The sequence below is a fragment of the Styela clava genome, chromosome 1 (genome assembly GCF_964204865.1).
Source record: "Styela clava chromosome 1, kaStyClav1.hap1.2, whole genome shotgun sequence".
Lineage (NCBI taxonomy): Eukaryota > Metazoa > Chordata > Ascidiacea > Stolidobranchia > Styelidae > Styela > Styela clava.
In genome coordinates, this window is record NC_135250.1 from 22,666,944 (window position 1) to 22,692,963 (window position 26,020).

At 33.8% G+C, this 26,020-nt stretch overlaps 1 protein-coding gene across 2 annotated transcripts; it reads left to right on the top strand.

Annotated features, from left to right (window-relative positions):
• The first annotated feature begins 710 nt into the window (after positions 1–710).
• On the top strand, positions 711–26,020 carry LOC120342618 (thrombospondin-type laminin G domain and EAR repeat-containing protein-like). 2 transcript variants are annotated; one of them, XM_039411535.2, is made up of 14 exons: positions 711–1,029; positions 9,454–9,553; positions 10,295–10,445; positions 11,030–11,229; positions 17,110–17,200; positions 18,013–18,130; positions 18,785–18,940; positions 20,032–20,270; positions 21,070–21,280; positions 21,361–21,431; positions 22,231–22,389; positions 22,746–22,915; positions 22,994–23,092; positions 23,916–26,020. In XM_039411535.2, exons 1-14 carry the CDS (start codon positions 918–920, stop codon positions 24,070–24,072), a joined length of 2,034 nt encoding a protein of 677 aa, XP_039267469.2. In that variant the 5' UTR covers positions 711–917; the 3' UTR covers positions 24,073–26,020. The 2 variants fall into 2 exon arrangements, with proteins under 2 accessions (XP_039267469.2, XP_039267477.2); XM_039411543.2 differs by having other exon boundaries at positions 18,785–18,931; positions 23,916–26,019.

Consider the following 26,020-nt stretch of genomic DNA (forward strand, 5'->3'; position numbering starts at 1 on the left):
ACTTAGTAATATTAATAATATTTGAATAAAATAATGTTTTATCATTCCATTTTTTCGTCGAAGAACATTCTCTAAGTCGCCATTAGCTTATCGTGAACAAGCGATCGGATAGGCAATACTGCGGCGCCGGGTGTCTATTCCAAACGAGTAATAGTCGTATCAAGTGCTTTTCGACAAGGTCTAATCGTTTACAACGAAGCGACTTTTTTCTCTCAAGGCACGAGGAAGAATACGACACTGTCGCTGGGAAAGCGCTCTGTCGCGGCGAGAGGACATTACTTTTCACGGCCTTGTTAAATTGTCGCCATAAAAACAAGATTCTAAAATTTGTTGCGTAGGTAAATCGTACTATCTAGTTTTATCGCTGAGTATAGGAGTTATAGATAAGAGAACATGGTTTCGTTTGCTACGAATTGAGGTAGAAGTAACACTTAACAGGTATAATGTCCGGACTTGCATAAAGACTTCGACAAACCGGTCAATGACGATCGTAGCAGACAAAAATGTTTCATATGTCGTACTTGTAACCTATTTTCTGCATAATTTCCATTTTCTGTGTATTAGCAATTGCAGCACCAATTTGCGACCGGTTTGTGTATTGGTTTTCTGAAAGGCAGGATATAACATTAATCCGCCGGGGTACCGGTACTTCGATCCGCGTTACATTATATCATGATCTGATAAAATTATCATTTTTTCTGAAAGGATTATTGAATAATATATCCCTACTTAAACTCTGTGACGAATGAAAAACGAAATTGACATCAGAGAGGTATTAGTAAATCTTAATTGGATTACAGAATGGCCGGTGTGTGACACGAGTCGGCGAAGCGTGCTAGTGTGAAACCGTGGCAAAAGGATTCAGGATTTTATCTTGGCCGGTAGGCCGAAAAACGGTACCGGTGAAAATTTATGAAATGTCTGGGAATGGTTCGCGGTTAGATTCCTTCCACACAGAGTTGCTAATATATCTGTTATTTCTGCTGACGTGTTGTTGTTGGACGAAGCCAGTAAGAAGAATGTGTGCCGGTAAGTGTGAAGTGTGTATAACCTACATTTTGAATGTTAAACCGACTTGCCATTTGTTGTGTTAGGAAGCATTTCTCTAATTAAGCATATCCTATATGTCTAAATAAAATTTCCGTATATCAAATTTATAACATTCATTCATAGCATATTTGGGAACCCTCTGTGACCTTGTTTCACTTGCCGGTACGCGACACTTGCTTAGAGTAAATGGCACAACTGCCTGAAACCGTGTTGGCGTTGTATATTCGTTGAAATTATTCATAGATATCGCCGATTTAATATTTTGCCAGAGTCCACATTCTCACCCCGGTTATAAGGGATTTGGGTATCCGGATCCAATTTTTTTTTTGGCGGGTTGAATGTTTGCCTTTTTGAGCCCAAATCCTATTTTTATTTAAAGTATTGAAGCTATTTACGTATTTATTAGTTAAATTATGATACATAACCTGTGTTAAAAGTGACATGCGTATCTGGAATTCTATTCACCGGCTCGAAATACAACGCTGATCATAACTTTTACCGGATAAATTTAAATCTACAAATTGTTTTATACGAGTCGTGTATGGTTTGTTTATAAAGCGGCAGAGGTAGAATGAATTTCCATACGCTCCCAAACTTGATTTCTCACGTTTGGAATTATCCTGTAGCGGCAAGGTTCAAAAGCAATTTATCAATAGCAATACGAGTTGATTTGCGTTACGCCTTGCAAAGCAATGGCATACCAATTAACGAAAACGAAATACCAAAAACCATTAAGACATGCTTTTAAAAAATACAGAAATTGATGGTATTATTATAGTAAGTTGAATTTATCATAGATTGTGCGATTTTTTCTTCGGCCAAGTGTGACTGCTTTAAAACGTGGCCCGAACATAAAAACAAGTTTGTATGGCTAAAAAGATCCATATCTATATTTACTCAAAATATTTGTAAAAAAATAGTTTTATTTTAATTTTTCTGAGAGCGACGAAAAAATGTACCGGTATTTCAAACCAATGCATTTACTCAAGCGAGCAAATATCCTATTTATATTACAATCAGCTCACATGCCAATATAATTCAATGTCGCGTGTGTTACTGTGACCAGATACAGACCCATATGTGTTAATTTGACGAGATCCAGATGCGTTATTTGTCAATAATAATTTGTTTCCGTGTGGTCTCGAGACCTAATTTATAACCGATTTTGAACACAGACTATAATAAAATTATGTCCTATTATTGACTTCAAAAAAATCATGTGATATAATATTCCATGTGTTAAATGTAGTACAACTACAAGTAAATGAGACATTACTAGTGGTCGATTTTATGTAGGCATAGTCGAAGTTGTTGAATTTATAATATCTTCTCCAAATTTTCCATTGTTGTTACATTTTGAGATTTCTATTAAATGTTATTGCATTAAATTTAAATTATATATCAATTTTAATTAAAACGTATTGGCCCATTTTCATTTCTCGAAAGCAAAATTTATTGAATTTATAGATTACCAAATTATTCATATAATAACACGAGTTTCTTGAAACTCTGAAATCCGTTCGTTGCAATTTTAACAAATTATAAATGTCAATTTAGAATAATATGACGGATTTCGATTATTTCCAATTTATTTATTTATTTGATTCTCCAATATACCAAGAACTTAGTCGACAACTGTTATATTTAAAGATCTGCTCGATGGAAACCATTTTGAATTAAATTATACATCCATAAAATCAAATAAATCTCATTAAGCTCAATTAAAATTCATAAATTCTACTTAATGGTCATTTTGCGGTAATAATTTGGTAAAATTTCCTCAATTAAGTGTTTATGTGCTTACTTATTTGTTGAATTGCCAAATAAGGGCATCAGTCCCATTATACAGACAGATAAAGCTTACTAAATAAATAAAATTACAACTTCGGACAATTGGGATGTATGAGATAGTGAAATACGACCCCAACTTTCCGTTAGTTTAGTGTCTAATTTTTAGGAACTATTTAATCTATGATCAAGTATGGCACAGACTTTACTGTACCATGAATCCTATAAATCATGCTTGGCTAGAGTTAGCCAAATTCGACGATTGATTGACGACAAGACGGAGATGAGTCATACAACTGCAGTAGTTCTCACAAATAGTAGGCGGAGTCGAAAATTTGTATCCGGAAATCGCATTCGGAACTTCCTAATACGTCATGTCGCGGTTTTTGTTTGCAAATTGGACACAGAAAGCTACCTTTGTTGCTATATTGATAGTATATTGAGTAGGGGAAAAGACACTTGTCTAAACCCCGTCAGTATTGTATAAAGCACTGTAAACAAACAGCGTTCGAAAGAGGTTTCAATTTATCCAAAATGACGTAAAACCTCCTGTTTTACACAAAATGAAATTATTTCTAAATACGCCGGGTTTTGGCCATGTATTTTATCGATTTATTTCGTGCATATTATTTTATATATGAGTGACCATTTCAGAATTCTTTGCCAACTTTGGATTAATCAAGAAATTTGAACGAACCAAGTCGATGACGTTAATATAACGAACATTTATATTTATAAAAAAAATAATTTACTTATATAGGTACATTCTTCAATAGTATTCATGATCTTTCTCGAGAAAAATTGAAAAATCTATTTATCTACTAATTCGAATAAGAAATACATTCTGAATTTAAATTTTCGAATACGGAATATCGAATATATTCTAAATTTTGTTCTACAAGGGAACTCAAGTTAAAATGCTAAATTGATGGAATTTGGAAACGCGATAAAATTAAGATACACATTGATTCGATTGGTTTTCTATTTTCTTACAGTTCCAAAAATTAAATGAAGCCATTTTTGTTCATACTGGGAGATTGCTCATAATGATATTTTTCGAATGAAACTATTTTAAATTATTCCATGATTCAAAATATCTAATATAATAAATTTTTTATTGATTCGAATATGCGATTCTTTCCGAACAGAAAAAGAAGCAATACATCGAATATTCCTCCGTCCATTAATCGTATATTTTTCCCGTTTCCCATACCGTGAGAATGTAATTTCAAAAGTAGCATCCCTTTGTTGTCAAAATGTAGTCAGCGTTCGTTGGTATTGGTGGCAATACAGTCAAAATGTTTCAAAATAATCGTCGTTTTAAACATACTTTGCTGGATTATCTGCTCCAATTAACTTTCATTAGTGTCCTAATGACGGAGTAATAGCCCCTATCCGTCATTGTGCTGCGTCATACAATTTTCGGAATTCGCATCGTGTGTGTTATCAGGACAAGTGCCAATGAAATTAACGCTAATTAAAAATTAGTCAAATAAGTTTATGCTGGGGAAAATTACAAAATATTGTTATTTGTGGTCAAAGCGTTGGCAGCTGTTGAACTTGGTGAACTAGGTTTAAAATCTCAAGTTCACCAAGGGTGTGATAAATTGGTTAGGCAATGCAGAACCGGAAAGTGTTTCCGGTCCATCCGAATAATAAAAGTTCTTAAATATCGGAAGATATCAGTGGATGCTTGTATGTGGAAATGTTCGGAGTGAAAACTGCGAGTAAACATCTTAAAAACAACTAGTCTTTTAGGATAGGATAGGATTTACACATTTATCTCGGGGGAGAGGAAAGCCGATAAGACGGCTTAATCATATGGCGACCATTCCTGCACTAGCCGCGCGCACAGAGACTCTTTCAGAGTGAAGACTATAAAAAAAATGTACAAAAATATCCTGGCGCCGTAAATAAACCTACAACACCTACGAAAAATAGCAAAAAATACGAAAAATAGAAAATTTATAACAGTCGCCAAATAGTAACTACCGGTTCTGAATTATTCTCTTATTTTCACGGCTTATTGAAAATTGGAAATATCGTGTCGCGTTACCAAACACCGATAAATTTCTCTTGAGATTATATTTATACATCAAAGACACTCGACTCAAATTTTAGAAAAAATACAGAATGCCACTTTTATTTACTTTATTTCCAACATCGTCCTCCTACTGTAGAATCGTTGACCCTTATCAAGCGTTATTCTTCTGGACTGTAGTGTGGGATACTCATATCCACGAATAAACAAACAAAACTGGACAATCGCTGGACATAAGGGCGTCTCTTCGCTATTTTAACGTAACCGTAAATATGATCAGGTCACGAGGTTGTAGTTTTTTAATTTTGGCGCGAAAATACACTGTTTGAGTTCATTCAAAAGAATGTTTATGGTATTGGATACAAAGTGTACATATGGTTCGTTTTGCTAAATTGTTGTCGGGGTTGATTTCATTTACGAATTACAAATATGGCCGAAGCCGCAATGGACTTATCTTAGTAGGGTATTCGTATCGGCTTTGGTTATGTATTATTATATTTTTATTTATTCGAGGGACATACGTGTGTACCGTATCCTGTTGTATTATGCTCATGTCTAACTATTGACATACTGAAAAGTAGGAACCTTGAACTGCTGTGGGCATTTGGATAACCACCATTGTTCAATACCACACTGTTTTCAATAACATAGATTTCAAATATAGACATAAAGTAATTGTTGTGGGTCATTATTTAATATATTTCACCATTTCCACAAAGCCCAGGTGCTGTCGTCTATACAAAAATTACAATACAAAGAGCATTATCGTAAATTGACTCTTCCGTGAACGACCAAGCATAATTTGTCAATAACGGTAGGCTTTAATCGTGTACCACACTTGTAAATTATAGAAAGACACTCGAGACGTAATCCGCCACATCTGAATTTATCCCTTGATGTGTTGGTTGGCGTACCTGTTATAATTGTTCTGGTTGTCGTGAGATTTCCAGTGGATTTTACTATCCATTTTTGGCAGCATGGCTTGTCGTGCAATGCGCACCTGGGCTTTACCTGACCGGCGACCACATATGGTACTATTGAGGAAATTAATTCCCAAACTGGAATTGTATAAAATATTTTAATTTCGTTATTTTTTTTCAAATTAACCACGTGATTTGACGCCTACGTCATATTTATTTAGTTTGTTTTAAGTAGTCAAAAAGGCGCCACGACTTATTTTATTACGTATTTGCGTAACGTTTTACGATTTTGAAACGGAAAAAGGATGCGTTTACAATTCACATTCCTAATTAAAAAATAATAACAAATTTTAGTATTTCAGCGTAAATCAAATACCGCACTTTCAAAGTTTAGCAGTATAGGCGGTTTGCCAAGCTTAGGTCTTGTAAATATATTTTATATAACAATCATCATCATGTTTTGGGTATTATTTTATGACTTTTTTTATTAAAATTCTCGTTCTATAAACGTGGCGTCTTCTTTTCCGGATGTCGTTTCGTAACAATTGCCGTTAAATTGTATGTGGATGTTTCGGACTATAATTGGGATCACAATAAAATGTATATACTTAGTCTATACATGGCCATAGATTGATTATATATGGCCACTAAAACCGAATATCAAAATATCAAAAATTGACGATTTTAAAACCGGAAAAGGGAAATCACGAAATTTTGGTTGAAAAAATTTAAGGTAACAAAAAGGTTATCCAAACACGTTCAAACAACTGTACCGTGGTTATAATGAACCCGCATACTATTTCGGATACATGGATAACAAAATTTTATCATCCATATAAAAATTCTTTACTTGGCATCTAAAAACAATTATAATATGGAAAAAAAATTTTCACCGATTATGTGATAATTCAAGGCTCGATAATTTAAATGAGGATAAAACTGGCAGAATCTGACCGTGTGTAATGATTAAAAAAACACAAGGAAACGAAACCTTTAAAATGCTCCGATATCATATTTCGATCGATGCCGATAAATATCAACAATATTATCCCAAATATTTAAGAAGAGACTATCACTATACTATTGATTTATAAAATATTTACGCCGTAATATGACGTAATACGTTGGTGATGTCATTTTGAACACCGAACATTATCATATATCTCATAAAAATTTAAAATATTGCACCTATTTTATGCGCACTAGTGGATGCAAAATCTGCAAGATTTCCTTCAGAATATATAGGTCAGAGTTATTCCCATATCTGAATACACGCGTTTCCTTGGGCGGTTTTTGAAGCCATTCTACCGGTTAGTGTCAAATATACATAAACGAGATACGATACTACGAAAGCAATTGAAAACAAATTTTAAAGTCTATTTGTCTACCCTAACGACTGTTTCGGGATATCAAAGACAAAGTACCCACACAAACGTCGACAAGCACCGCGGGGACACGAGAGACGACACACTCATCGCCGCCAGCTGGGGCCACCTAGGTCACAAGAAAGTCTCATATAACAATGAGACTATTTACCAAAAAAGGAAAAGCTGGCCCATTCACAAAACCCTTTCGGAAACACTTATACCGTATCTCGAAATGGTTGTCGCTAGTATATATGTTTAAATTAGAGACGAGGTTTAGATCAACAATTGCCAACCGTGGGAATAATATATATCTATGTATTATCTGTGAATTATTACCACCTTAATCTTGTTCTATTTAATGTAAATGAAAGTAGCAAGTACTTGATTGCTAATGAGTTTAAGGATGCCAATGAAAGTTTTATAAACTTGAGCGTGGTGATCGTCCTAATTATAGTAGACAAGTGAATCAGAATGTTGACTCGAAATTAAATGTTATTTCAATGTATTTTGTTGCAATTTGTTTATCAATGCCTAATGTTACATAAAGTTTGACATTAGCTATGATTTTACTTCCAAACTGTTACAAATTGACCAGCATATTTTTCAAATTTTCCCCGAAGTTGTCTGTTCCAAATATTATGCGTTTCGTTCCATCCAATTCTTCAGATATACTACTTGTTTTGAACCAGGCTTTAGTTTAAATTGAGGATTACAATGCAACCTTGCACTCTGTTTGATTATGTACAATATACAAATACAAGGCACTCATGCTTGAATGCTTTTGTATTTGAATATGGTAATAATTACTAATTCCATCTTGAATTTGTTTTCTAGAGTTTGAGTCCCTGTTATCAGGCCCATTTATAGCTTTACACTTGTAAAAATTGTAGGAGCAATATTTCACCTATGCCATGGATAAATCGTGTTATATAAACGCTTGTGAACTGAAACCCATGCTTGAACGAACATAATAAGTCTATATTCCCAGTTCCAGAATTTGTAAACAATTTATTCCCGTCGAATAAAATTTTCAAATATTGAGAATCATAATACGATAATCGTCTTCCAAAAGCCGATTATAAATATTAATTTTTTATTTTATAAATATCAAAATATTTAGCAAAAAGACAATATTTAGGTAGCCTTCTGGACCATAAATCTCCCAAGTGACACTCTGTAATTGTAACAAGCTTAATAAATATAGAATAGCTGTTGGCACAACAAATTTGATGGATAAACTGAGATTGTAAAATTATAAATTTTACCGCTTTAAACCAACCAATATCCGATTTAGTTGCCTTGGCCAAAATAAAGTGCTTTTCGTGGTTTATTTTTCATATCTTTCATTTGATTTGAAGATTTTGAGGGGGAGTGAGGGATTCAGAAAATAATATAAAAAAAATTTAATAATTTATTATAATATCTTTGTTGCTTCTATGCTTAATCAATCAGTCAACTCATCAAACAACCTCGCCTCAGAGCCGGTAGGCTGCGTCAGATTCTCATTATTTTCATCGCATCTCACTGAATTTATGTGCTTCCTTGTTTAGAGTTAGGATGTGTAAAAGTGTGAAATTGTAATCACCAAATTATATGTTGCTAAACAATGTCAAGTCCGCAGGTCTGTTATTTGGATTTTCTTTGTTGATCTGTGATATTGTATATATTAGAAAATAGATTTATCCTGTTAGTTCAAACGGATTAGAATACCCATAATCCTATTTTTCGTGTAATTCGGGATTTTGAATATCGACATGTCTTGTACATTAACAGATTCTGAAATCAGAAGAGTTATAAGTATGAAAAAATGTCAGTTGACGGCCATTGTAAATAAGTCTAGTTTATAATCCCTATACTGTAGATCGAAATTATTATCAAAAATGCTAGCAATTATGACTTGCCAATGGCTAAATAATCGAATAAATATACTATGCATCACAAATTCTGCACTTATTCTCGTAATAGAGAATGTTGTATTGGTTATTGCAGATATGTCACTAATACAAAAGATCGCTTCTAACAATATTACATAGTTTATTCACCGTACTCTTACATATCGTCAGATATCAGCTGGTGCTTGTACGTTTCCCTGTTCGAAGCGGAAGGCAGGAATAACGGAATATAAAATTATACATATTGTGTACTACATTCTACTCTTGTTTTTTTGTGTTGAAGGTTGTTGCATTGATTATTCCAGATATGTAACTAATGCAAAACGTCACTTTTAACGATACCGTATATTTCGTTCACAGATTGTTTTGAAAATAACCGCAATATTACCTTTTAGATCCCGAAGCAATCGATTTACTAGGCTTATCTCTGAGTTCTACGGGCACTTTTCCAAGAGGAGTTGAAATTGTGACAGATGGTGGAAGAAAAGGATACAAGTATGTGGTACCTTTGGGAATGTATTCTTATTTTAATTAGCATTTTAGGTATTATTTTTTTGTTTTAATGCACTCGTAGAAAATGAAAAGAAATGGTAAAATCGATTTTGATGTATTTTTTTAGGAGTCATTTTCAATTAGAAAATTTTATGATGATTTTTTTGAAACTGCAGATTGGATATATTAATCTGGTTTTTGCAAAAAAATTGTTTTTTTTTCAAATTCAATATTTCATTCAAGATTTTCGATTTAATTTTTGTTATAGAACGAGGGTTATTCAACTTTTAATTAAATAGCATAGATATGAGTCAGCGATGTTTAAAATAATTTATTCCGAACGAAATTTGATTTAGGATAATAGAATCTTATTTTTGAATCAAAATAACTAAAAATACTGGTTTCTTTTATAAATTATCATTTTCGAATGATTTGAAATTTATGTCCAAATTTTTTGAATTATATTATTATTTTAATACATAATCTATTTATTCCTTTAGGTTCCTCGAGCATTCAAAACGCGATAATATTTTCTAGTTGAAAGTATGAGATACCAAACTATTTGCATATTAAAATTTCATTAATTAATGAATTATAGTAATTATTGCCTGTCCAATTTCCATCAAATCTCAATATTTTTTTACTTTTTTGTAAATTTCAAGCAACATGGCGGACATGATGAAGGGCGTATAAATCGCTGAATTATGGATAATTTTACAGAATAAAAACACGAATATATTTTAGATTTGCTCCTGAATCAATAACGACAGGGATGCCAGCTTCAACAGTGTTAAATAAATGTAAATATTTTCCAACGGAATTTTCGTTCGTTATTTCTTTTAAATCGTCTACACAAAGACTGGACAGTGAATATTTAATGACCCTTCTTGGTCCGGTGAGTATTACATATCATGACCTTTCCACAAAAATATAAATACAACCCTACTACTTTCGGAACTTGTTTCTCTAAAAAGTTTCCAGTCGCCAAACTCAATCGGCTGTGAGCTCCCATCAATTTACTGCCAGTATACTTATCAGACGAAAAATATTTTATGCCCAAAGTTTTTTCCAAAGAACCTTAGTTGTGTGAAACTCACTACTTCATAACTGTCCTCCTGGTCGTATTGACATGACATGAGAGATCAACCTCCTGTGTTTCTGAGTGACTGTGCACAACTTTGCTTTACGTAAATTTCCTTAAAAAATACAGAATATGGAAGCTCATGCAAGAATTATTTTCTGCAGTAATTTGTTTTTTTTTGGTAAAATTACTAAAATTTAGCCTTGATTTAATCGATTAATTACAATTCTTTTTAGAATATAAATTATCAAAATTCAGATTAAAAAAAAAAAAAATTTAGGATTGTAATTTTTAGAAAAAATTTTTTGTGTAAACAATAACTCTACTTTCAATTCGTTGTAAGTGTGACGCAATAAATTCAAAAAGATTCTTTTTGTTAATTTCAGTTTTATTTTTAGGACAGGGAAACAATACTAATGGCAATACGAACAAAAAAGGACTCTTTGTATTTTGATTTCCTCGACAAAAATCAACCAAAAAGACAAACAATAGGAATAAAATCTTCAATTCTATCTGACGGTTCTTGGCATGACGTCATAATCGCGGTAGCGAATACGGATGTCACTTTCACCATCGATTGTGGAACACCATTTACTAGGTAGGTCGATACAAATAGCAGTGACTTTAGGTCGAAAATCATAGCTTTATAACAAGTTCTGGAATTGGAAAGTGTTTTTATAAATTCTAGTCCTGAGTATTTAGTCCACATCTCCGTGCTTATTAACGGTTGATTGTTAAGGGCCTTTTTCAGAGTGAAATGGAGTTTAAAAAATGTCTAATTGTTCATACAAGATTTTGCAAAAAAAAAACAGTCTGAATATGCTAAATTTAAATTTTTGTAACATCATCGATTTAATTATAAGATGGATGTTTCCCCGAGCATCGACTTCCTTTTTCATCTCCGTAACAATGGCCAATCAGCAAGAATATAATGGTGACGCAACAATTGAAAGTTTAGTATCCGCTCGGACACTTTGTACTCAGAAAGATTTTTAGTTTTGGTTGTAAATATTGACTCGTTTTTTAGCGTCATTTTCAATTTTTAGTTGCGTGATTCTGTAATTTAGCTACTTTAATTACTACACATTATTAGTAATATTTAACCATCATTTTTATGAATTGTACTTTTCACTCGACCAGAGGCTTCACAGTTAGCGGCATAGGGCGCTTTAATTATGAAATATCGAATTACATACAACTCCATTACGATATATAATTTCGATATCTTTCTGGTCGGTGTTTACGAACACGCGCGAGATGCCCCAGGGAGTTGAGTAACTTTTATACTCTTGATGTATAGGCCAAACTTCACGCGAGCGCATCCGCTGAATTACTTATCATAGAAGCTAATACATTTGGGACCTAATTATTAGACGATCAATGCAATCTTGGACAGGATGTTTATTCAATCTTTTGATGTGCATCGAAGCGTGAATTATTCTGCATCCGATGCTGGCAAGGTGCATGAACAGAAGTATTTTGTTATATACGATCTATACTTGATCATATCATAATCTAAATATAATAGTAATTCTATAGGCTTAATTCAATATAGATCAATAATCCATATACATATAATGAGAAATTCTAATTAGTATAGGTTTTTTCCAATAAGTATTTTCTATATGCTGCTATTATTAGCATTGAAGCCTCATAGAAGCGCTTTGTTATCAGCGTGCATCTACTTCAATCTGATGATAACTTACGGAAAATCACGTCATCGAAGAAATTGTGATTTGAATCGTTCAAGTTTTTGACTCCAACTCCGGTTCCCAACATTTAAACCAACAATTAAAATAATCTACCTCGACTCCAATTTCCAACACCAGAATAGCTAAATTTCACCCGCGAGAATTTTGCAATTTTTTTGTTTCCACGAAAAATTTCGGTTTAGACTTGGTGTTTGGAATTAAATATTATTGACTTCGACATCCGGTGAATTTCATAATAACACTCCGTTTTTTACTCCTATTACAACGAAGACCATAAATATCAAACCTACATTTAGAATATATATATGCTTTACTAAGCTAAAGATGATAATTACCCAGTAAGAGTTCAATATTGTACCTGCTGAGTTACAAAAAAAAACATAATCCGTAAATTTTTTAATTACTTATATGAAAATGAAGAGAATATTTTAACACTTGAACACTTGCGTATAATTGTACCCAAAACTTTCAGTAATCTAAAACGCTTTGCACGAATGTTTTGTTCTATTTAGAATATGTGTTTTTTGTTCGGATCACCCAGTCATACCGATCGGAAATTATTTTTTACGATAAGTTTTATTGTATTAGTCAATACGTTGGTCTATGATCATTAATTCCAAAATTTGAAAGTTTAAGTCATGATTGATATTTCCAAATCTTTGAGATATGGTACATATCACAGTTCTTTGATTCATTTGGCATTTTACTAATTGTGCTGTCTAGTATTGGCAAAACTCCTTAATTTAACATCTCGTGTATAACAATTTTCAGTGTTTTAACTGTTGTAGCACAGTAATTATTACTCCTTTGTGTTATAAATTGATTAGGCAATAACGAACCTTATAAATTCCGGTCCAAAAATGCTAAATAAATGCATCACGTAAAATAAGTTTGTAAAAACAAGCAAATAATCTTTTCCCAGTTTAATTTTGCTCATAAAAGAGAATTTCAGCGAATAATATAGCAGAGAATAAACAAATAAGCTTACTAAAACTTCAAAGTCCGAATTTGTTCTTGTTAACGTTGAAAAAAATAATGTCTATTAAAAATCAAAATATAGAACACAGAAATTTGATACCGTTCGGGAGGTCTTGATCTCAGTGAAATAAATAGACGTTGATTTACAACTACTTGAACGAATCAAAATAAGTTAGCTACGTATGAGGTAAATTAAAGTATCTATGAAAAAGTTTGGTTTATAAGGCCCTTTTTATAGATAACTCACATTAAACTGTTACTGATCTTTTTTTTCCAAATTTTACAGTCCGCTTCCGTTGTTATGTCGTGCTAACATCAAACGAACCGCGTCACAACAATTTTTTTATTTTATTTCTACTTTATTTTCGATTTTCAATAATTTTTAATTTTATCGTCGATTGGCGTAATTCCAAGTGCGGCTCGCGAATTTGAAATTCTATATCATTAAAAGATTGCGCATTAAAATTTACTTTTAAGTATGATCGTATTTGGTTCGGATATAGAATACGCAATTTTACCTTTAGTTATCATTGAATTATACATGATCGAAGTATATTTAAATTAAAGTTCACAACGTTAGCATTATTTTCTATAAAGGGGATTACGCTATAATACTATTGTCAACCACTTACGGCCAATTTTATACTGTCAAAAAATTTGTAAATTCAACAGTATTGTATAGGTTACAATTGTCCTATAATAGGAAATACAATAATGAATCCGCAACATATGCGATGTATTGAAAATTATTATATGATATCGATTTAAATTCATGCTTGTTTCAATATGTTCTAATTCAGAAATAACACAATAATGAAAGCTGAATTTACTTTTATTTTTATAGTGTCTATAATAGCATTATTCCATGTGGTCAAAATTTGATGGTCTAACAACAATTGAATAAAAGGTTCCGAACGAAATCTTAGGTTCCAAAGATCTGGATTAGTGGAAAAGATTGATTTCGAAACACTTATGATAATAATTTAGCCATTAAGTTAAAAATAACAAAAATTAAAATTTGAATTTGGATATTTTGGCTTTTCCTATCATATGCCAAACATAAATAATGTATAAAATCAGGGACCCTCTGTGTTGTTTGTTATCAGTCAATATATGGTATGTTTTGATCTGCTTGTCTGACGGCTCGAAATCTCTTAATTTTTAAATAATAAATTCAAAATTATTCCTAATTTCAAATTTTTTTTGATATATGTATTCGAATATTTGATTCGTTTTGGATATCATTCCTGGATAGAATCTAGTTTCATACGAATGCTATAAATGGCATTATAGCTGGCAAGTATCGGGTATAGACCAATGGTTCCCAACCGTAATCGTGATCCGTTCCAAAAACCTTAACCATTGTGCCCCTGCTCTTCAATAAAAGTGAATAGTTTTTCTTTTCTGCGTTTCCATCAGTTATTTCATACGCTATGTTTGATAATAAAAAGTCATTTTAGTAAATCCCTTACAGACAAAGAATGAACAAACCACAGTCAGTTTACTTTAAATTAATGCAGCCACTATGACACCTTTGCTCTTGGCACTTCGTGGACCGCTCCGTGGCACAACGAGGACCGCTTCGTGGCATTCACATGAGATCGAGGGTCCAATTGGAAAATCCCTGGTATGGACGATGTTAAAGCGGCGGTATTATACACTGACCTTAAATTATTGGTGTCGCAGGACAAATATTCCAAGTTTACGACACACGGCCGCTACTTCACTTAGAGCGTGGGAGACTTAACCGAAAAACATAGCAGAAATTTATGTGTACACATGTGCTTGCTTCGAGCTTTGTTAGCAGCGGGTCGTAAAATGTAAAAGAATATTGGAAACAATCCGGTATGGTTATGGAAATTTTTATTTTGAAAAAAATTTGAGATAAAATTAATTGGAAATTGAAGTTTTCGATTTGAAGTTTAAGTCTATATAGAATTAGTTTTCAATTCATTGTTTTACAGTTAGTTCGCACTATAAACTTGCCAAGATAATCTGTAAAGCGTCTTGTACGTTTCCGGCTTTTACTCGCTCCTTTCTTTGAGTTCAAGTTAAAGATAATCATGCCTTAAGCGTGGCCCATACTTTTGCCGGGCTTGCAAAATTTTCATTTATGCATGTTTCATGCTTGATCGCGAAATAAAAAAAACAATGACGTCATAGGCAGACTAAGATGTGCTTATCGAAAAGGTTCACGAGATACAGCTGTGTCGTTAGCAGAGCAAATGGTTAAAAATTGCACTTGATATTTTGGTAACATTTTTCGTTTTTGAGATATTACCAAGCGTGGGAAAAGGATAAAACATATTAAAACCGCCGCTTTTATTTAAAAACCGTGCTTGATCAAGTGGAAACAGACCCAGTGATGCTTTTTATGTTACATGATATGCTAGTGTCATTATGTCATTGTATATGTTAGCATGAAGTTTAATGTGGGTCAAGAATAAAACGAATTTCGTATGCTCTTCTGAATCTCAGGAATTTAAAATGTCATTATAAATATAGTGACAAATTTTATTTGGATTTGAAATTAAATTTACATGCTATTAAAATATTACGATGTCTATTAAATACAAGAGAGACATCAATGCTCAAATATATGGACACGAAGATCGCGCACGGATACCGATAAGACCGTAGCTATGCAAGATGGAAATTGATGGACAAGCGTTATAAAATAAAGTGTTCTCATACGACATAAAAATTGTTCCCATATGTTATAAAAGTGTTCTCATTAAATTGAGACAGCAAAATTTTGGGTGAAAAATATAGTTTTTCACGGAACTTGAGAAAATTCGAAAAAAAAATAATGATATTCTTCATAGTACTGAAAATAAAATAAAAAAGAAACGATTGGTCAATTAGTGCATTAAGTTCTGAATTTCCCGGAGTTGGAATTGCAGACATACGCCTGATTTATTTTCAAAATTTGGTTTTCTCGGAGTTTAGAGTCGGAGTCGAAATTTTTTAAAAACCGGATTTGGAGTCGCAGCCTCATTTCTTAACCAGGAGCCGAGAGTCAGAGTTGATTCTAAATCATCTCCGACTGCACAGCCCCGGCAAACATGCACATCTTACATGCAGTTTCATATAAAATCGGTTTATGAAATTTATTTCCTGGTCTTCCAATTATTATAGGTATTAGTCCGAAATCCATATCACAATGTTCCTGCGTGTAAGCTGGTACATAAAACTTGCGAGCCTTTTCTCGTTACTTTAAATGCGAAAGAGCTGTCTTTGAATTTTGAATTATATGCCTGAATGTGTTGCCCTTTGGGTCACAACAAACAAAGAAGCGTTCAGGATAAAAGCATTCAACGCTAACTTCTACATATGCAGTTAGCAACCACTTCTTGACACCCATTAATTTCTCTTCAGCTATATGTTGAAATAAATGCAGCAAATTTACCTATATTAAATAGTAATTCAATTTATTCAACTCGTTAAACGGTAAAACTAAATTTACAGAAGTCGATAGATGTGTGTTACATGTAATACAATATTATTTCAGATTACTTTTATTTGTATCATAATTCCGTCCGCAGAAATAGTTGCGGTTACTTTATTATATTTGTAAATTTACTGATTATTTTTTACGGTACTAAAAACCATTAAAACCAAGTTCGCTTCGGTCACTTAGAATTTAACGACTCAGTTCATGGACGGTCAACTTTATGTTTAGCCATTAGATTTTGGTTTGTCTCAAGCGTATTATAATCGACCGTGCAGTTTCCATGTACAAATCATGCTTGATACGAGTCTAATTTTCAAATTTTACATTTTCTTAGGTCGCTGAAAGCTCCATTTCCAGAGAGACTTGACACTCAAAACGGACATTTCTACATAGCTAGTAGAAGAAAGAAGAGAAATCGATTCACAGTAAGTGATAATATAAGGTTACCAGTAGCCAATTTCGTCCTATTGTTTACAAAGGGATCCAATTTTTAAAGTGAAATTTAAAAATAGAAAACTTAAAGCAGTTTTAGAACCCGTTTCGATTTTTTTGTCAACAGCTTACTGACTACGCTGGCATCGCTCGTTTAAAACCTTGCTTCAAGTTAAAATCTCGTGACTTCATCCAAATTTTTTTCATGATGCGTTTTCACTCTGAACAAGTCTCCCTATAAGCAGCTACTGGCTATTTAAGGTTACCGTGGTTGGTTTGAAATCTCGCTTTAAAATTTATTTCCCTCATCCAGGACTTATTTTTATGATGCATTTCCTCATCTTCGCTCTAAACAAGTCTCAGTATAAGAAGTTACTGAACATGTAAAATAGCCTAGCTGCCTTGGTGTCGGTGTTTTAAAATCAGACTTCAAAATTCCACACCCGCATCCGGGGTTTATTTTGTTCAGAATGTTTTCCCCCCCTCCTCTGCAAGCAGCCATTGAACATGTCAGGGATCTTTCCGATTCAAAATTTCCGACTCAGATTTTTGAATCTTGAGTAAACTGGTAAACAGGGGTTTCAACCCGGGATTTTAACTTGCCGACATAGTTAGATCTAACGCTCTAACCACTAGACTAGACACTAGCGCGTATATTACATTGTGCAGGACATATACTATTTTCCTATATTCAAATATGAAGATTCCGGCCTTTCTAAAATGGTAGCTTCTCACGAATAGGCGGCTGCTTGTTCAGATTCTTTTTCGGAGTAGATATGTAAAAACGTTTATTCTCTCCTTTCAGGGTATTCTTCGTCAGCTGAAATTATTAGCCGGATCAGATGCATCATATTACCTTTGCTCTACCTCGCCTTCAAAATCATCTAATTATCCGGGATGGATTGACAACACTGTTAGTAAAGGTACATGAAATGATTTTTTCTTCAAAAGTTGACAGAGTTGAGAAAACAATATTGCGACATGCCAAAGTTTTTCTTGGAGACAACATCTGCCTTTCTTGGGGTACTCCCGTAGGTTAGGGTTAGGCAATAATTTTATTCCGATTATTCTTATTTTAGTTCTATTACGAGTTCAGGGACTGTCTGTGTTAGACAAGTTGCGCCTAGGTTTCCGTCCCTTTACACAACTTGGTGTAAAGTAGGCGTAAATTAGTTACCTCCATTTTGGTAATGATACACAGACATACACTTCTGAGGCGCTTTTTATGGCAATTAGCGTTGTGGAGTCGAGAAAAATTTATCATAGCGTCCGACTCCGGTTTGACACAATTTTTGACTCCGACTCCGGGTTGTATAATATTTTGACTTCGTTTCCAACTCTTTTCCTACGTTTCCGTTTTGTCTATCTCTATTTTATACGCTATGTTTGATAATGAAACCAAACCAAACCAAAATCGCAGGCTCAGTCGCAATAAAGTAAATATCGCTGATGGTAAGTAGTAAAGGCCTTTGTTCGTCGCCCTCAAAGGGCAGAGGGGCCAGTTTAAGAAACCCTGATCCGAATTGAGACAAAATTCACCCCTTTAAGGTTACTTATTATTACCATTTCTTTTTAAGATCCAAAGAATAAAGTTATAGAATTTGAAGAGGGCAACTCCAGACCTCAAACATGTGATACACAAAATAAAGGACATTTTGTGTACAGACCATCCACTGGACAACTCGAAATGTGCGAGGGAACAAGATGGAAGCGACTCGCAATAGGTAACATAGGTAGAAACGATTTATTTTAATTTTTCTTTCAATTTTTTTCGTGTTTATCAATTGACTAACATAGAAGATAGGTAAATTGACCTTGAATGTGTAACTAGAACTGCCTCAATCTATATTCAATAATCGACCGAAATTAATATAGTCCGAACTTCACGAATTATTCGTTTTTCAATTTCGGACTCGTGAGTTCGGACGTGAATTTTTGTTAAAAAAGCAATTTAATCACAAATATTCAAGTTACTCGAACAATTTATAAGTATTCACTTATTTTTCAAAAAATTGATCGAATACCCAAGACAAGTGCTAATATACGTTTATAGCTCCAAACATGACGTAATTGTTTATTTATAGAAAACTCTTAAACTCCGTAAACGGTGCTGTAGGTTTTAAGATGTTTAAACTGTCCTTCAGTTAACCTTACTCAATGATCATGATCGCCGCCCTGTCTGTGGGAAAATTCAATATCTTAGTGTTCTATTGTATTCAATTGTAAAGTAGTTTTTCCTGGAGTATTGGGAAATAGAATCATATATATTGAAGACCCAAAACTAACATTAGAATTTTAATAATGTAACATTGCTAGCTTGCTGCTTACGCATTTCCTCTTATCGAACATTTTATTTGCTATGGATATACATTATTACACATGTTTTTGTAAAATGCTTTTATTTTCCCCAAAAGCAAACGATAGGGGTAACGTACATGGGTTAAGTAAATACTTATGTGTATCGAATCCCATGTAAATCGTATTAGAGAGATTCACTTTCAAATACGCGCAAATTTGGCAATCAGCCGTAAGTTAGAAATGAAGATGGATATCATATAGATGCTCTCAATAGCAAGTTAAAATTCAGTGGTTCTCAAACGACAGGGCACGCCCCGCAAGAGGGGGCTTTTAGCTTATTGTTAGCTAGTTATTTTTGACGTGGGGCGCGAGACCTGACAATTCTAAAAAGGGGCGCAGCTTAAAAAAAACCACTGAGTTAAATGGTCTTTTTATATCGTTTTATCTAAGCTTCGTTTTGTTAATATTAGTTTAGTTCCAGATTTGGCGACTTTAGAAAGAATCATTATATTATCTTTTATTTCAGCTGAAGAACGACTAGACTACATCGAAGATTTTTTAAATTTAAAAACGAAAAGCAAAACTCTAGATTTCGAAGTATTTCGCATACCGAGCGAAGGGCAATTTCTAGCAGCTGCTAATCAGGGTAGAGACAGAGATATGGACTCTACTATATATAAATGGACTAACGGAAAATTCATACCCTATCAAAACATAACTACAGACAGCGCACAAGATTGGGAATATTTTCAAATCGGAGATGACGTAAGTGAAGTTGCCATGGCGACGATTGACGACACTTTTTTGATAAATTATTTTAATCTTTCTTCAATCATTAGTAATTCACACATCAGAAATATTACAGTGACGTCATATTTGTTTCTATGGTGATGAGTGAAGGCTAGTCATTTTCTGATGACATAATATGACAAATGCATTCACTTAAAAGATATGAAAGGCTTCTTCTGTTTATGACGTCATAATCCTAATAGAATGATAAATGGCGACCACCCAGCGGTAATGACACTATCGAATCAGGAATCTATCTAAATTTAATTTAGTCACTTAATGTGGTTGGATATTGGCGGATAGCCATATTTTGTTTGTTTTAACTCGATCGCTCAGCGCTATAAAAAAGTAATATAACTAACACTTAGAAAAAGTTATAGCAAATATATCGGAATTCCCAGTTATTGTTCTCTAAGTTTAGGTTTTATTTGGGTTCAAAATAAACAAACATTGAAAATTTTGAACAATTATGAAAAATTTGACTCGACAGTTTGCACATTGTGCTAAGCGTTAGAAATACACATGTCAACTCCATCACACTGATTACCCTGCCTGGGTTCCCCGGTTCGAATCTCGCGGAGATAACCGTCGCCGAGTGCCGTAAGTAATGTAATTACACAAAAGTAGTTAAGCAATTTCGTAAAATACATAGCAAATTGCAAGTTATTAGGACGAGTCTAGGAAGAATTGACAGTGCGTCATGAATCGAAAACTAGGCTATATGATAAAAAAAAAATACTACGAAATGCTATAAAATATATACAACTTTTTTCAGCATTTTCTAGCTTGCGCTAATCAAGGTGCAGATGAGAGGTCGCCATATGCAACAAGTGCTGTTTATAGATGGTCGTCTTCAAAAAAAAAATTCATACCTCATCAATACTTTCGTACTTATGCTGCTCAAAGTTGGGAAAGTTTTGAAATTGAAGGAAAACATTACCTCGCTGTAGCGAATTTCGGAGGAAGCCAAAATCCTGACGTATCAGGTAGGCGTGGTTATAAGACACATTGGTTCGTGATTGGCTGTGCTAGTCCCTGCATTGACCAACTTAAATTTGTTTTACAGGCTCGAGTTTACGAATTAAAAGTTGGTTATATGAATGGAATCCTGATCACAGAGCTTTTATACAATATCAGGTTCGTATTAAGATTCTTGACTGAGGTTTTTTAAAAAAAAAAGGGGGGGGGGGGCTCTCCGGAATAATCGGGAGTGCCGGGGATCTGGAGTCGGAGTTTGTCATGTTTTCATCAGAATCGGAGCCGGAGTCATATCTTTCAGATACCCGGATCTGGAATTCGTCGTCGATATTTTCAAATCCCTTTAGTCGAGGTCGAAGTTCAGAGCTTAAAATAAACATCAATCTGGAGTCAACAGCCGGAGCCGGAGCTGGAGTCCGGATTTTAAGCCGGAGTTGGAGTCAAAATTTTCAAACCTAGATTCCGTAGTTGGATTTGATTGCAAATTTCTTCACATGAATTAAAGGATTTAATTTTTCACTCGCATCAGAATTTAAACTTTGGCATTAAAGTCAGTATATAGATGTGGTTAAAGTAACCAAACTGCGTCATAGCTATTGATCCCTTGTGGCTCACAACCGTAAGGAAGTTCTGTGATGCCTTTGGGGAAATAGGGATTCAGGCTTTCGAGTTTTCCCCGGAGTTCAATTTACGACACCCTTTCGTCAGTGATTTTTAGAAGCGAAATAAAATTACCATTATGATTATAAATAGCCGATGTTGGCAGCCATTTCTCAGAGGTCGGAGTCAAAATGTTTTTTACACCGGACTCGTAATCGGAGAGAAAATTTGTTTCAATCCCTCGTTGAGGTCGATTTATACAATTACTCCGACTTATTAGCCCAGACTGCTGTAGTTCCATCTGCATTTCCCAATTAAGATATATTTAATAGTTTTAAAATTTCTTTTGGAAACACAGGCACTCAATACAATAGGCGGCGTGGATTTTGAATACTTCGAAGTAAGCGGGAGACATTATCTTGCTGTAGCGAATTCGTATGATGGAGACGATTCTAGACTCCATAGCGTCGTCTACCGGTGGGAATATTCAAAATTCGTTCCACTGCAATATTTAGAAGTGAGTTCAGACTTGGTAACCTATTCAGTTACATTTGCATCGGTACATTTCGGTAAATTGACTTCTTAATAAAATTCCTAAATATATGGACCATAACGTGTTACTATGTTGAAACAGCAAAATTTTATGTGAAATTTTAGACTTAGGGGTCAAAAAAAATAAAAATATTGGTCGTTTTTTTTTGGAAGCACCGGGACCCTACTGGTTCCGCGTCGCTCACTTAATTTCTACACTCTGGGTGGGGTGGTGGGCATGGGATTTGATCTCGAGATTTCAACCTGTAATGCCTTATAGTTAAGTCCAACGTTTTATCAACTTAGCCAGCGCGTATTAACAATTACCGAATACAATTTCAGACTGTCGGTGCACAAGATTGGGAACATTTTGAGATTAATGGAAAACATTTTCTTGCGGTGGCAAATTACTACGATTATCGGAAGAAATCGTATACGATCAATTCAACAATTTATCAATTATCGGAATCGGGGAATCGATTCGATAAAATACAAGATATCCAGACAACCGGGTAAGTGTATATTTCGAGAAATATTTACAATTTATTTCTAACATTTTAAATGTGAGAATTTACTAATGTTTTCTCCAGGGCGTTGGATTGGGAATTTTTCACAGTTGGAAGAGATTCATTCATTGTAGCTGCCAGCTCATCTGACAATAATGCAAAACTAGACAACATCATATATAGGTATGTTATCTTGTCAAGTATTTCTTAGTTTAGCATCCACACATAGTTTTAGTATATATTTTTTATAAACATATATTTATTTTTAAAAAAGTCAGCGATAGAGAAGCCTGACCCGACCCGAACGTAATGATTGACATTTCAGGCCCGACCCGGCCCGAATTTCAAGTCGGGTCGGGCTGGGGCTTTAGATCTTAGCTCCGGGGTAGATATATTCTGGGGAAAATGGGTGAAGTAAGTATATGAAGTGAGATTCGTGATATGTTTTGGCTTAAGATAAATATAATAATTTGGCAGAAGGTTAGAGTTTTCATACGAAGTAAGTACATGCAATTGAGGAAAGTGTGTGACAGGTGGGCAAAGGGTAAACATAGGGTACGGAGGATTTGGATTTGCAATTACGAATTCGAAAGGAGTCGGGAGTCGTAATTGCAGACTTTTAAAAATAATTAAATAGTCAAAACCATCAAATTATTTATTTTCCCTAACGTTCTTAACAGTCTACAAACTAAAGCTTGTATACACAAAAGTTTTCGTTATCGAGTTTCCGTTTTTCTCGGAGTCCTATTTGGAATCTTTCCTAACCTGCAGTCGGTAGTCCGAGATAAAATATTTATCAACCCGCACACGCTAATTTTGCGCCCATATATGGTCAATTGATTTTCTGTGTATATATTTATTTTGAGCATTGTCTCCCAACTTTTTTTTATAATTTTTATTTTATTACTCGAAGTCGAAATCGCTAATTTTAATATTAATTTAAATAGTAGTCGTATATTTGAATGTTGTCGTTTAGTTTTATATCATCATTCGTTTCCGTCTACAGGTGGCAGGGCATGGAACACTTTGTACCTGTGCATTCAATTTCAGTTAGTCCTTCGTCAGATTGGGAGGTTTTTAAAACGGAGAACGGAAGACAATTTTTGATATCAGCGAACGTCAAAGGAAAAAATAGTAAAATATTAGAATTGATAACATATTAATTAATCTATTTTTGTGGAACGGACATATCTCTATTAGTGGCATTGATGGCTTAGCTTGTGTAAAGACTTTTTCGGAGTGAAATAAAGAGTATGTGTCTTGCTTTATGCATAGTGGGTTTGAGGTTGAATCCCTGAATTTGCAGAATAATCATATTTAGATATAACGCTTTTTGTGCTGTCAAATGATTATTTTATTGATAATACTATTTTACCTCAAAACAATTATGAGAAAACAAATAAAACTTGTTACCCAAATAAAAAAATAATAATAGTTGAACCTTGATAATTTAAAAAAATTCGTGCAGTTTTCAATGCTCTATATTCATTCATAAATTTTCCTTTTATTTAACTATTTTTATCACCATTTTATTTCCACTTAATGTATTTCATTTCAGCATAATTTTTTTTTGTTCAAAACACCAATTATTTTGGATTGATTTTCAAGGTGTGATCTTACTTTTTCTTTTTATTCATCAATATAATTCACCACTGCACAGTGTCCTAAACAACCACAGTTCGCTTGGACTAGACCAGTGGTTCCCAAACTTTCAGTATCATGGACATTTTTGGGACCTTCTGAAGTATGAGCACCAAGGTGGCGCACTACCTGAACTCAGGTTGTGTACCAAGTTAGGGTTCAGGTTGTGCGACATCTTGATGCGCATACTTCAGGAGTAGGCCTTCCCATTTTTGATAATTTGCCTGATAATTGCAGGCCCATTAAAACGAGGGCTGTGGAGTCGGAGAATTGACTCCGGGTTAAAAAATATTGACTCCGACCCCCGTCTCCGGAATAACAAAAGGGTCGACTCCAAGTCAGAACTCCGAGAAACTTTGGCGTATGCATAACTTTTCAATACTGTTTAACACCCAGTACAATTATTTTCAAACGTATTTTATCGGATCCAGGAAATTCAGAATTTCATTGTTATCATTGGATAAGCAACCCATAACCAAAAAAGTATGAAATGTTCCATTCTGTAGACGGTTGGGAACATCTGACTTAGACCGCCATATCATACATGCCCAACCATCGACATTAGCATTAATAAAGTGTGTATTCCGAGCTCTAGCGTAATAAGAAAACAATGCTTTAATTTAAATTATCGCCGATTGTCACTAAATTACATGATAACAATGTCGGAATTGTAACATTTCATGTTTTTATATCTTGCACTTATTCCTGTTCAAATTTTACTGGTAACGCATTTCTAAGTTTGTCATATCAGTACGACCAGTGAGGCCCTTTGCACTACGTGATTACTGAAATAATATTTTTCTTGGTGTCGTTAACATTATGCTCTCGAATAATGTAATGTCTTATCTGTGAGATTACCCGAGTCGACATTCAGGTCGAGTCACGGATCATCCGAGTCTCGAGTGAAGTCTAGTCGATCACAGAAATGGTCTGACTGTTAGTTGAGTACTAGTTTGAGTTAGATCACATTTAGTTACTCGAGTTGAGTCAATAACTCGATCCTTACCAATATTTCACATTTGTTGGCATTTTTTTTTCTATAACAGACCTCCCTAATAGCTTCATGTCCGTTTAACTGAAAAAGAGATACGAGATCACAGTTTGTGAATTATATATGTAATAATACCAAACCTTTTTATTACAAACATCTATCTACCTGTTTATTTCTTTCATTTTTCGTTTTTTTTTCTTATCGTTCACTGCCACTGTTATTTGAAATATAATAATAATTAATATTTTTCATTCGTATGGTATCATGTTTGTCATTATCTCATAGTTTTAATTTATTTTCATTGCATTCTCATTCAGCATATTATTATTATTATTATTATATATTTTTTCATTTTGTATTATTTTATTACTGTTGCTATTAGAATATGTTACCATCACCTTCGAAAAATAAACTGTTTTGGTTTTTGATAATTTTTTTGATCACGGATTTGAAATTATGGCACTCCGCAATAAAAGTGT